The following is a 14077-nucleotide window of genomic DNA, read 5'->3' as shown; positions in this document are numbered from 1 at the left end:
AACAGGTGGATCACTACAAGTCAAATCTAGTAATAAGACCCTGAACACCCTGTAGACCCTCCCCTAAAAATACAAAGAAAAGAAGTGAAAGACAAATTGTCTTGTTCCTTTTTTAAACCACCAAAAAAATGTTCATACCCATACATGATACAAAGAAATTCAAACTATACAAAATAGTATAGAATTATCTTTTTCCTACACCAGTTATCAACATTGTTAAGATTTTGTAGCCTTCTAACAACTTTCTATGTTTGTATATACATATAAATATGTATGAATATAAATCCTTTCAAAACAGAGTGATTATAACACTGCTTTATACACTTGGCCTTTTTTGTTCATTAATGTACTATGGAAATTTTTCCATGATACCTCTGATGTCACTATTTTAATGACAATGGTGCATTATAACTTAACAGTGCTAGATTCTGAGGTTGAAAACTAGTCACATGTGCTGACACAGCTAGCTCAAACAAGTTCAAATGTGAAAGGCTAAGGTGATTTATACAGAAAATGAGCAAGGAAATAAATATGAATTTGTAAGTAACTAAACCAAGGTTCAGTGGCAACATTAGGCACTAATTTGCATTCACTGATATTAAACATTTTCAGTTGTATTATTTTTAAATCTCATTTACTTGTTGAATTGTTAAAGGTAAAGTGTAATATTTCTTGTGTACTTGCCTCCCTTTTATTCTTCCAGGAGAGCTTGGATTTGAGCTGCTGCTTGCATTGCTAACAGTTTCCATTCGTGACGATTTGGTCTGAGACTGTTTGCCTGCTGATGAAAGTGGCTTATTAACAGCTCCTAGAACATTGGTTGTTTTAGGCTGAAATGAAAAATACATGTTTCTTTTTACTTACATAAAACAAAAAGAAATCTACATCTCAAGAACCATAAAAACCCTCTCAAAGTATTTACATACAAACCATGAAAAACGTACCTATCCTTAATCCAAATAAGAATTATTAATTGAAGATCACACAAATAAACTATACAAAAAACAAAGAGTTGAGTTTCTTAGTTAGAGGAAAAGACTTATATGGAAAGCCTGAACAAACGAAATGTATAGTCAATAATGAAAATAGGTAACTAAAACTCTTGTTTTGAAAGGACATAGATACAGCCTTCTTAAGATTTTTATCTTGAAGGGTCATCAAAATAGCTCAGCAGACTAAATGCCTGCGTAGGCAAGTGCAGGGACCAGGAACAATTCCGGCACCACCTGCCATGCTGGCCCTTCCCCCAGGTGCAATGAGCTGGACACTGAGGTCCAAGTGTGGTGGCATAGGCCTGTAATCTCAGAGCTGAGGAGGCTGATGACAGGAGGATCGCTATGAGTCCAAGCTGTGTAGTAAGAACCTGTATCAAATACATTAAAAAAAAAAATTATCTTGAGATTAGGATAAGAAATTTAAGAATCAAAGATTCCTGAGTTTTATAAGAGGCTAAAATATTAGCTCATGTATCTCTGGTTGCATCTGTATAGTAAACATAACCATTTCTTTCTAAAATATGTAAGACGGGCCGGCCAGATAGCTCAGCAGACTAAAGTGCCTGTTTAGACAGGCACAGGGACAGGGGTTCAATCCCCAGTGTGCCATGCCAGCCCTGCCCCCAGAGCGCACTGAGATGATGACTGAGACTGGGCGTAGCGGCACACACTTGTAATCCCAGTGCTTGGGAGGCTGAAAACAGGAGGATCACTGTAAATCCAATCTGTGTAGTGAGACCTTGTAGACCCTGTACTAAACACATAACAAATAAAATATGTAAGACAACTTAACTACATTTACCTTGAGTTATACAAAGTTTTAGAAATTAAAAAGTAACAATTAGGCCAATAATCACATGAAATAAACAACATAAAAATTAAAAGAATTTTCAAAACATACTTTTCCAGGAGTGAAAAATGATTTCATTTCTGGAGGCAGATAATTTTTGGTGTTACTGAAATTCTATAAGCAAGAGAAAAATAAGTAATCAGTGAATATTAAACACAGTATTATGAGGTAGTATCCAGTATTTTTTGTTTAAAATATGTATTTATTTAAGCTAACCAGTTAACCACTTACCAGTCCAATTATTTAAATACAAGATGACCAAAAATTGCATGGGTTTTTCATTAATTTTTATAAAATAACAAGAAAAAAACCCCGACAATTTTGTCAAATTTAATAAATATAAGAACTGACTAGCTGAAATGACACCTGCCTAAACAATGCTCAGAATAGTTAATATATAAGCAAATGTGCTCCTTGAGTGATGCTCAGATAAATTAAGTGGTTAAAACACAAAATTTTAGTCACTCATTTTTATTATAAACTATGATTAATTTCATATCAAGCTCAATAACAAAACATATCAGAACTCTAACATGCTAGAACTCTAACACTGCCTCAAAAAGCATGCTCCTGTAGTAACCCTCCAGAGCCAAGGATACATATATTCCTGTTACTCTGTTCACTCAAAAATGACAACTTAAAAACAAGCAGCCCTGTATTGAAACTGTGCTAATAATCAATCTTGAAACTGTCTTATTGCTATTTGTTTCTCAATAAAACTATTTTTAAAAAATTAATTTAAAGAAAAAAAACAAGCAGCCCTTTTAGCTAGTGGTGAACTTGCAGGGAGAGACTGTATACACTGGTAAGGTGTTAATTGGTACACTGCTTTAAAATACAAAGATGATAATGGTGGTTTCTAGACTTACATATTTAGTATGTTTAGAAAAAGAATGAATTTTTTAAGACTGTAGAAAACATCTTTTCATTTGAGAACACTTTTACAGTTCTCAGAGTCTTAGATCTATTCTAGCATCTAGTCTCAGTATTAGCTCCTCATAACAGTTAAAATCCCAATATGGACTTGAATCTTCAGATTCCATTGGTATTCTTCTGCCTATCTTTGATCAGTAGTCATTAACTTACAAATCCTTATGATTTGACCATATTTTTCATATGCCTTCAAACTAAAAAAAACTCTAGCTGAACCTAATTAATCTCTACACCTTTTATTTCCTCCAATTTGGCTAATTTAAAAAAAAAATTATGGCAATCTTTTAATGTTCTTTAGTGCCAGCTCTGTACACTAGTCCTTTCAGGTCTTACTTAAAACCAACTGTTGAAAGCACACTTTATAACAACTTACACAAACAATAAAATAATTACCTTGTCAGGCTGGGTGAAAAATCGAGCTGGTAGTACCGGATCTTTAGGAGATTCCAAACTATATGTGGTACTCTTTGACATGATGATATTCATGGCAACATCACACACAGTATACAATTTCTGAAATGGATTTTTTAAAATTAGGTATTTAAATTGACATCCTCAATACTCTAAATTAGAAATCATTCTAGAACATTCATCTGGTCTAAACAGTAATTGAAAGCAACTGTTGACATAACCATTTTAGCTTATAGTATTGTTTTTATATGTTTACTACCAAAAAAATTACTAATTGTGCATTGTTACTATTAATATAAATACTAAAGAAAATTATAGTCCTATAAATGTTATTTTCATTCCCCAAACTCAGATGTCTAAATCAACATGGGAATCATAATATTTACCAAAAAAATTACATACTTCATTCATTTTTGCATCATCTGGTCCTTGGGCATCTTTTGTTTGTTTAATATTTTCTACCATCTTTCTGATAAATGCATGACTGTTATTTTCATTTTTAGCCATTAATATTTCCAAAACAAACCAAAGACATCTAAGAAAGAAAAAAAGGACGCAGAAGAAACAAATCCTTTGTTAGATATAATTCTAAACATAATGATCTTACATTATAACTCTAGGAGAGGAAAAAATTAAAAAGAAATAGCAGAGAAAAAGTTCTATCAGGGCCAGTGAGATAGCTCAGCAGACTAAGTGCCTGCTTAGACAAGCATAGAGACCAGGGTTTGATCCCTGGCACCACATGCCATGCCAGCCCCACTGAGCCAGTGACTGCGTCTGGGCGTGGTGGTGCATGCCTGTAATCTCAGCACTGGGGAGGTTGAAAACAGGAGGATCACTATGAATCTGAGCTGTGTAGTGAGACCCTGGACCAAATACGTTAAAAAAAAAAAAAAAAAAGAGCTATATTACACATATCACAACAGGTGAACAATGTGGACATGAGCTCGTAAGACCTATGTAATAGTTTTACTACATTCCTTAGGAAAAAATATTTTAGAACAAACATAAAGGGTAGCTGGGTATAGTGGTGCATGCCTGTAATCCCAGCATTCAGGAGGCTGAAGTAGGAGGATTCTTGCAAGTGTGAGATCACCCTGGGCTACAAAAAGGGAGCTCAAGGCCAGTCTGAACTACATAGCAAGACCCTGTCCCAAAAAAGACAGACAGACAGACAGACAGACAGACAGACAAAGACACAGACACAGACACAGACACAGACACAGACACAGACATAGACACAGACAGATGAAATGAAGTAATCTTAATTTTATGCTATGAGAGCAATCTGGAGAGACTTCCAAAAGGAATATGTTGGCCTTGAATCAAATGAGGCCTTGGATATTCAGAAAGACTCATGTGCTAAGGGGAAGTCATCAAAAGAATACAGCTATCTTATTACATAGCAAATATTTTTCATTAATAAATCAGAAAGTATGGCTGACAATCACATATACTACTTTTGCTTAAGGAGGGGAAAAACTTTAATGACCTAAAATTCTATTCAATTAAAAAAATGAAAGCATTTTTTCTATATATGATATACCTGAAAGGGAAACAAATACAGTTGATATACTGTAGAAGAAAAATAATGGGAGAAGGAAGAAAGAGAAAAGTGAAGCAAGTTATCAGAGTAGAAGCAAAACAACTTTTAAGATCTCAGGTAGAGGACAAGTTCTGGAGTGCCTCTACAATACAATGTCATGGGTACATGGCTAATTAAGAAAGACAAAATTGTCTACTACATCCTAAGAATATTTTACCTATTTAAAAATCAGTGTTCTGTGGGCCAGTGAGATGGCTCAGTAGAATAAGCACTTCCCTGGTAAGTACAAGGGCCTCAGTTCAATCCCCAGTTCCACCAAAAAAAAAAATAAATAAAAAATAAATAAATAAATAAATAAAATGTTCTGCAATTAGGACAGAGTCTACAAGGTCTCACTACGTAGATTGGACTCATAGTGATTCTTCTGTGTTCAGCCTCCCAAGTGCTAGAATCACAGGCGCACACCACCACAGCACTCTGGGGATCAAACCCCAGCCACTGTGCTCTGCCTAAGCAGGCCCTTTAGCCAGCTGAGCTATCAAGCCAACTGTTAAAAATCAATGTTCTTTTACTTAAAAAAAAAAAAAAAAGATGACAAAGTGGCTAAAGTTTTTATTACTCATAATCATTTCAAAATCATTTTGGAGGCATTATCTGCTTATATTTCAGAAATTGAAATTATGGCAAGGCAAGAACATAACTGCCTTTTTCTTGACCATGAGAAGTTATTGGTTAACAATTTTATTCTCCCTAGATACTTCAAAAACTTAACTATAAACTACTTCAATGAATTAAAAAACCAAGAATTATTTTCCTTCACTAGGCTACTAAAAGAATCAAATGGGAGCTTGTTTAAGAGGTTACAGAGGGGGAGCGCAACTACTTGTAAACCCCTAACCATGGAATGATCCTCTTTTGGGGGTAGTTGTCCCCTTTAACCTAGCATAGCCTCAGGAGAGATGCACATGGAGCGTTTGAGGGAGGAAGGGGGCAAGCTGCCTAGGCAGCCAGATCAGCAGAATCAAACCTGGAGATTAATGAGGTCACAGATGTCACAGCCAGGTCAGCCTCATAGCCACAAAGGAATCAACTGATTCAAAACCACAAAGGTTATCTTTTAGTATAAACAGGAAGTAGACTAGAGACTCAAGCTATTTAAAGAATTAGGCTGGTCTTAAAACCACTATAGGAGTGGCAAAATAGCTCAGAAGATTAAATTGCCTGCAAGCAGGCACAGGGGCCAGGGGTTCAATCCCCAGGCCTACTGTGCTGGCCCAGCCACCAGGGTGGCATTGGGATAGCAATTGAGACTGGGTGTGGTGGCATATGCCTGTAATCCCAGCTCTTGGAAGGCTTTAAACAGGCAGATCACTACAAATCCAATCTAATCTAGCAGTGAGACCCTGAACACCCTGTAGACCCTTCCCTAAAATACAAAAAAAAAAAAAAATCGATAAATATACTGTGACTACATACAGATATACGTAACATTTGTGGTTTCACAAAAAGTCTCTGAAAGAATGACAAATGCAATAAATTCTACTTAGAGAATCAGCAATGAACTGACTCAGAGACCTTGCTTATGAACTTAACTCATTATGCAATGATGCCATTCTCTTTTCCTAGAGAGAAGACAGTTACTTTGGAAAAAATATAACTCACCTAGTATGAATAGCCACACAGTTTCTAAAGAAAGCAGATAAGAGCTGGACTAAATATGCTCACTGGATAGAAAAACTGCCAGACTGCTAGAGAAACAGAACTAAAAGTACAGTAATTCTGCTAAGTTTTAGGAAGTTACACACTAGACAGTTAATGAGAAGAGATGAAATGAAAAACAATGAGGCCAGGGATATAGCTCAGTGGCACAGTACCTGCCTGACAAGCACAAAGTCCTAAATTTGACTCATGGTGAAAGAAAGAAAAAGAGATAGAGACAGAGACACAGAATATCAAACTAAGAAATGTAATGTAGTAATTAATTATAAATGAGATACTAAGGGAAAAAGCAACTTTTAGAAAATACAAAAAATAGATGGCAAAGTCTTACTCTTTCACATCTTTAAGTTGTTCAATATCTTGAACTTTGACATAATCTGGGTCATGGGCCAAAAGGTGAATTGTATATGGAACAACATACTCTGGTAGAAGAGATAATAATTTTTCTGTAAAAGAAACAAGGAAGTGGGGATGGGAGGAAGAAAAAAGAAATCCAAGTTAGAGAATTAAATCTTACACATTCTTTCATACTATTTATAGGATGTATATCTTGCATCCCAATAGTTCACCAAAATATAGCTAGAAGGCAACACTGAAATTTTGTACAGGGAAACATGATAAACAGTTCAGCCAGTCAGTCAGTCACGATACCTAATGTTGGAATGCCTATTAACAGACTATAAATAAAAATATTTCAAGTTTCAGATGCATCTAGAAAAAGCTGCCCATATAAATTATATTCAAGAAAGAGACATAAGACTCATTTTTGCTTCTAAGGAAAATAAAAACTAGTAAATCTTTCAAAGTCACTACAGCATAAAAACAGTAATGGTTGATTCTATTTGGAACAGAAGAACAAATATAACAAAATGGAAATAGTTTCTAAGATGTTTTAAGTAACAAACTTTTATCTAAATTCAAGTATTTCATGTCAGAAAGGCAACTCTAGCTAGCTTTAAAATAGTACACAAAGTGTCGAATTCATATTCTGATTAAATTCATTTACTTTTCTTATATTCAAATTAAAGAATTAAACTGGATGTTCAACCTGGAGTATATCTTTAGTATTTACACTTTTTTTTTCTTGAACCTAAGGAGAATATTTTCTATCAATACTTAATTCAAAAACCAAGTGTAGAAGAAAAGTAACAAGATTTGAAATTTAATAAAATTCAAATTGAGGGCCAGTCAAATAGCTCAACCTATTAAAGTGCCTTCAAGCAGGGGCAGGGACCTGCTGTACCGGCCCCGCCCCCCCGGGGCACACTGAGATGTCAATAGTGACTGGGTGTGGTGGCACAAGCCTGTAATTCTAGCTCTTGAGAGACTGTAAACAGGAGAATCACTCCAAGTCTGATCTAGTAGTGAGACCCTGAACACTCCATAGACCCTTCCCTAAAATACAAAAAAGGAAAAAAAGAAAGAAAAAAAATCAAATTGAATTACATCAAACACTTGAGTGCGTACTATGTCTATTTGTTAGACTCTCAAAACAAAAAGATGAAAACAAAATAAATGAAGGTATAAAGATGAATAAGACCAGATAACAAGTTCATATCAAAGCATAAAAGGACAAAAGTTATCTTCAATGTCCAAAGGGTGCTAAAACAAGGTAAGCTGATATTTACTGATGAATTCCTTCAGGCCATGCTTTATATACCTAAATTTTTAATCCTCACAAGAACTAACAAATATAACAATACTAATTTTATAAATGAACAAACCAAGGCATGGGGTAAATAACTTGCCCAAATATAAACAGTAAATTGCAGAGGTGGGATAAGTCTCACTTTTTCCAAGGTGAGGAAGGAAGAAAAAAAAAAGGGTCATGGTGATACACTAACAAATATATACATATACCATGCTTCCCAGTTTTGTTCATTTGTTTATCTAGAAGTGGAAGGGAATTTCCAGACAGAATTTACAACAAAGGAAAAACAAAAGCTGCACAAATTTCAAGTAATCCAAATACATGGAACACACAGTTCATAGAAAGAAATGATAAGAGAGGATACTTGAAACAGGCTTAAAGAAAAGTATAAAGGCCATGAGGTATTTCGACTTTATCCCACAAACAGCAGAAAACCCACATAGGATTCTAAGCAAAGAAGTGATGTGAACACATCTGTTTCAGGATAACTTTGACAGCAATGTAGCAGCACCATTCTGGGTGGGAGGGCTATTAGATGGAGATAGGAACATTTACAACAGGGAGGGAGTAAGGAGTATGTACAATACCAGTGAAATACAGCAAAACAGGAGGAGAGGATAAGGTGGTCAAAATATCTGGAGGAAGAATTAATAGGATTTTCTGATGGATGCATAAGAAAAAAAGTATAAGGAATTCTTCTGGAGCTGGGGAGATAGTTCGATAGTTTAAGTGCCTGCCTAGCAAGCACAAGGACCTGGGTTTGATCCCCAGTACCACATGTCATGCTGTCCCTGTAGTCAGAGGAATGCTATGCTGGCCACTGAAACCAGGTGTGGTGGGCTCATGCCTATAATCCCAGCACTGGGAGACTGAGACAGGAGTATCACTGTAAGTCCAAGCTATGTGGTGAGACCCTGAACCAAATAAATAAAATAATTTTTGAAAAAGAATTCCTCTGATTTATGACCTGGATTACTGGCTACATTTTAATACTGTCTGTTAAGTTACAAAGTCAAGTAACCCTGATGGGCTGAACAGATAAAAGCAGGCATACAAGCCTCATACTATTAGCTACTGATGAAAACAAACAACAAAGATAAAAGACTTGTACTTTTACAACTGAAAGACAATGTTTAGATAACCTATGTAAATGTACAGGTTTTACTGTTCTATTAAAAAAACTACTCCAATGTCATTAGCTTTTCCATTGGCCATTTAGTCATTTACACAGAAATTAAGTTGAGATTTAAATACCCATGCATTTTTATTTTTAAAACTATCTTTATATTAAATGAAAACTACTTATTATAAAATGTTAATATCATTTAATAAATGCCAATTAGAATATAGCAATAATATTCTATATTCTACAGAACTGAAACTGACAGGCTAGAGAAGCACAGTTTCCTCTACACTTACCACTAACAGCTGCGTGTTGCTTCAGATACTCCCTCCTTACGTTTATATTTTTTACCAGACACTGTCTAGCATGAGCTCTTCTCTCCTTTACAGGATCCTTTGCACAAAGTGCACAGATTGCCATATACTCAAGTGGAAGTCGCAATCGGGAAAGGCCTTTGTGAAGTTTCTGAGCAAATACTTGTCTGACTTGGTAACATTCATCCTGTAAAGATATAATCATTCCAAGTATTACTGACATGGCAGTAAGGAGCAACAACCATAAAACAACTATCAAATGTGTTTTAAAGTAGACAGATAAACAGTAGCATATATATCTATAATCATTACTTCATTCTTTCTAAGACATGTTGCAACAAGTTAGTTTCAAGGCTAGAATATTCACTTGGACTCTAATAACTACCAGTTAGTTGTATGTATTAGAAAACACTGAATGTATTCCTGAAGCAGATAAAACTAGTGAATATAAATCCACCCAAACTTAAATATTTTTAAAAAATGAAGCACAGGGGTGAGGGGTGTAGCTCAGTGCTGAAGTAATCACCAAGCATGTATAAGGTTTGATCCACAGCACCACAAAATAAAAACATCAAAAATGTTTAAAAATAGTTTAAACATTATCTTACACATCATTTTTCCATTTAGTTTTAAGACAAAATCTACCCAACTTACACATTTTGGTTCTATCATTTAAAAATCTATTCCGATTGAAATGCATATCTTGAAAGAGTCCTAATCAACTTCAGAAACACCAAATTTTCAATTGTATAAATGAATTAGCCTGTTTATTAACCTTATGCCTGCTTACCTCTTATAAATCCTTCTCCTATTCATCCCTAATCTGCTAGCTAATTCCCCATGCTTATGTATTTGCCAGAAAGCAGTATATTGCCCAAGTTACTCATGTTTTACCTGTATCCTGTGCCCATCTTCTAACTTAGCACTTTGTACATATCTCCAATACAGCTTTTAGTATGTAACATTAAATCTGTTTACCTCTTACCTATCTATGCTGGTTCCTTAAAAGTAAAACCTATAGCTTTGTTCTTCTTTGTATCTCTAAGCCTCGCACACTAAGTAGCACACAGAAGAATTTTCCTAAAGCATAAGGAAAAGCTGAAACCCTTCTACACGACATATGAAGCTCTTCATGATGATATCTTGCTATCTATCAACAAACACAAGATGCGGCATGTTTCCTACTACTGCAACTTTAGGTACAATGTTTCTTCCATCCAGGATAATCACTTAGTTTTTCTTCAAAACTTCAGTCATAACATCTTGATTTTTTCGGGGGGGTGGGGGAACAGAACCAGGGGTTGAACTCAGGCCCCTGTGCTTGCCAGGGAAGCACTTATTCTACTGAGCCATCTCCCCGGCCCTTTGATCTTACCTTTTTAGGTACTTATTTTATGTATTTTCTTTCATTTAATTCACATTTCAGTGTGTCACAACACTGTGATTTTCTAAAAGTATCCTAACCTTCACAAAAATTTTGTCCACCTATCTTCACAACTCAGCAAAACAAAGTTAATCCACTCCTTCCTCAGTATTAATGTTTTGCTTTTTTTTTCCTTTGGCAGAACCGGGGATTGAACTCAGGCCCTTGCACTTGCCAGGAAAGCACTTATTTCACTGAGCCATCTCCCCAGGACCCTCAGTATTAATGTTAATAGGTCAGAGAAAAGTCTTCACTTTATGTATGTATGTACAGTTACATATACATGCCTGTATGTGTAGAGTATATGCATACACACTATATACATATACATGTTTATTTTGCTATTTCATACATGTATTTATTTTACATAGATAAAATGTACACTTTCTTTTGTATTATATACAAATATATAATTGTCCCTTATATTTTATGTATTAATATAATAGACATATCATCATTTGCTACAACTATGTTATGACTCATTTTATTTATCATGAAAAAACTCAATTAAAAACTGCATGGGTAAGGCCAATAGTAAGTTTAAGTCCAGATTGGACAATTTAGCTAGACTCTGAAAAGGAAAGGAAAACTAAGGGGCTGAGGTAGGGTGAGGAGAAAACATGACAGACTACAAGTCAATTTTCAGTTCTCAGGAAGGATAGAAGAGAAGGAGAAGAAGAGGGAGAAGAAAGGAGGCAAGGGGTAAAAGCAGGAGGAGAGGGGAGGAGAAAAGAACAGAGAAAATAAGTAAGTTCACTGTGAAGCCCTTAGGCTCAATACCCAGCAACAGGATGAGGATGGAGGGGACTGTACCAATAAGAGAGAATACATAAATAAATACCATTCACTAAAATATTGATTTCCATTAAAACATCCCAGCCTCATACTTACATATATGTCCAACCAAAACAATATTTTTGTCCTCTAACTAATCACTTGTAACTCAAGAATGCACTGCAACTTAGTATCAAAGTCAATCTGAATAACTGCAGAAATAGTAGTTTTCAAATAGTCATTTTGAAGAAGGACTCTCAAATCATAGAAAAGGCAACATAAGCAATGCACAACTAAAGAAATTAACTGGCAAGAATAGTGACACAAGCATTTTAATAATACCATCTAACTAAAGAATAAAAAGAGCTGCTATTGGGAATTAAGGATGTCCTTTTTTTTTTTTTTTTTAAGATGATCACAATATTCTTTTCATGAAGTAAAGAATAGAGTAATACCATTTTATAAGGAAAAAACATGTTCTCCAGAAAGCAATACGTGATACTTTTATGGCTGTAATTATAACAAATAATTGGCTAAATGGGAAAGAAAAAAAAAGACAGACAGAGAAAGAAAGAGAATGAGAGTGAGAGTGAGAGTGAGAGTGAGAGAGAGAGAGAGAGAGAGAGAGAGAGAGAGAGAGAGACTGACTGACTTGGCATGGTGGCCTATGCCATTGATCTGAGCACTCAGGAGGTGGAGGCAGAAGGATGAGGAATTCAAGGCCAGCCTGAGCTACAAAAGGACTACAAAAACAAGTGTCTAACACAGTACGACAAAAAATTTCCCCCAAGATAAAGGTTCCTTCAAATCTGATTTTCATTACTATGAAGTTCATTTTTGTGTATTAAAATAGATTCACTCTTACAGTCCTATTGAAGTGTAAATTATCCTCACACCTACCTTTATGAGCTTACAAATAGTACAGTTTTTGTAGCACTGAATTTATCGGCATTTTCTATTCTCCTAAGAAGCTGTTAGTATTTTGAGGACTGTGGCCATGAGTTATTCATCTTTGTACCTCCAGAAAACCAGAATACACAGTACATGCAAATACAGAGTTAAGTTTTTCATGAACTAAGTAACAAATTTGGAAATGTCCAACCAGCTATGAAACTAAGATTCATATTACTGAGCCTATACTCTTTTCCATTGTCTGTTCAAATATATGACAAGGGTCTCCCAGATATAATATTACTTTTAAAGAACCTTAAATCAAGAGTAACAAACCTCATGTATATAAACAGTTAAAGCATAAAGCAAAGTTTTTATGTATCAGAAAACTAAGATAATGTCTATAGAGAATTAAAAGAAGAGACTACTTAAAATTAAAAGAATCACAGGAAGTTGTGTGGAGAGGGTTGTGCTTGCATCTGGATTTGCAAAGAAGGTTAAATACAGATAGGAGGAAATAGGAAAATAAAAACTTTAGGAGGTAGCAAAATAACAGTCACATAAAAGAAAAAGATACTCACCAAATTTCACTTAAATAAAGGCAAAAGTAGTATGCAGAACAAGGATGCTGTACTAAGATTTCTGAGTGGAAATATAGGTCTAAACAACAGAAGGTCAAGTGCCAGGACATAATGTGGGTGGGGCCCCTAATAATTTTTGATCAGAATAGTGACAACGGAAATTCATCCAACAGTGAAAATCTTAAAAAGGTATTATTGTTAGTTAACGATGGTTATGATTAAAAGAATAAGTAGTAAGATATGAAAGACTATAATAGATGCAAGGATTTGAATTTTTCTTTCTTTCTTTTTTTTTTTTTTTTGTGGAAGCGGGGATTGAACTCAGGTCTTTGTGCTTGCCAGGCAAGCGCTTATTCTACTGAACTATCTCCCCACCCCAAGGATTTGAATTTTTCAACAAGGCAGAAGAATAAGGAGTCAAATATAAACTATGCTTTTAGCTCTACGAAATGTCATTTAGATTACAGACGAGATCAGGTGTGTTCAGGGTGGTATGGCCATAGATGTCATTTAGATTTCACACTGAGAAATGGCAGGAAAGAATAGATTTTTTCATCTATTGTTTATTATATATTTGCATTTAGTACAGGGTCTACAGGGTCTCACTACACTGATCAGACTTGTACTGAAATCTCCTGTTTTCAGCCTCCCAAGTGCTTGGATTACAGGCTGTGCCACCACGCTCAGTCTCCATCCCCGTTTGAGTGCACCCTGGGGGTGGGGCCGGCACGGCCTGCTGAGGATCAAACCCAAGCCTCTGTGCTTTGCCTAAGCAGGCATTTTAGTCCACTGAGCTATCTGGCCAGTGCTTATTACATGTATTTTATAAAACCATAAATATCAGTATTTTAATTTTTTTTTTTTTT

At 35.3% G+C, this 14077-nt stretch overlaps 1 protein-coding gene across 6 annotated transcripts in view; it reads right to left on the bottom strand.

The window, feature by feature from the left end:
• Pds5b (PDS5 cohesin associated factor B) overlaps positions 1-14077 on the bottom strand; it is a 263841-nt gene that overhangs the window by 14081 nt on the left and 235683 nt on the right. For all 6 annotated transcript variants that reach the window (XM_004631069.2, XM_023715069.1, XM_023715073.1 and 3 more), the window contains exons 25-30: positions 9525-9729; positions 6786-6900; positions 3592-3724; positions 3172-3291; positions 1897-1959; positions 685-830 (exon numbers count right to left, since the gene is read on the bottom strand). In XM_004631069.2, coding sequence (XP_004631126.1) covers positions 685-830; positions 1897-1959; positions 3172-3291; positions 3592-3724; positions 6786-6900; positions 9525-9729 — 782 coding nt within the window. The remainder of the gene's footprint in view (positions 1-684; positions 831-1896; positions 1960-3171; positions 3292-3591; positions 3725-6785; positions 6901-9524; positions 9730-14077) is intronic.

Source organism: Octodon degus, unplaced genomic scaffold, assembly GCF_000260255.1.
Source record: "Octodon degus isolate 3935 unplaced genomic scaffold, OctDeg1.0 scaffold00038, whole genome shotgun sequence".
Lineage (NCBI taxonomy): Eukaryota > Metazoa > Chordata > Mammalia > Rodentia > Octodontidae > Octodon > Octodon degus.
Note: the sequence above shows the minus strand (reverse complement) of the source record. Positions and strands in the feature narration are given on the sequence as shown.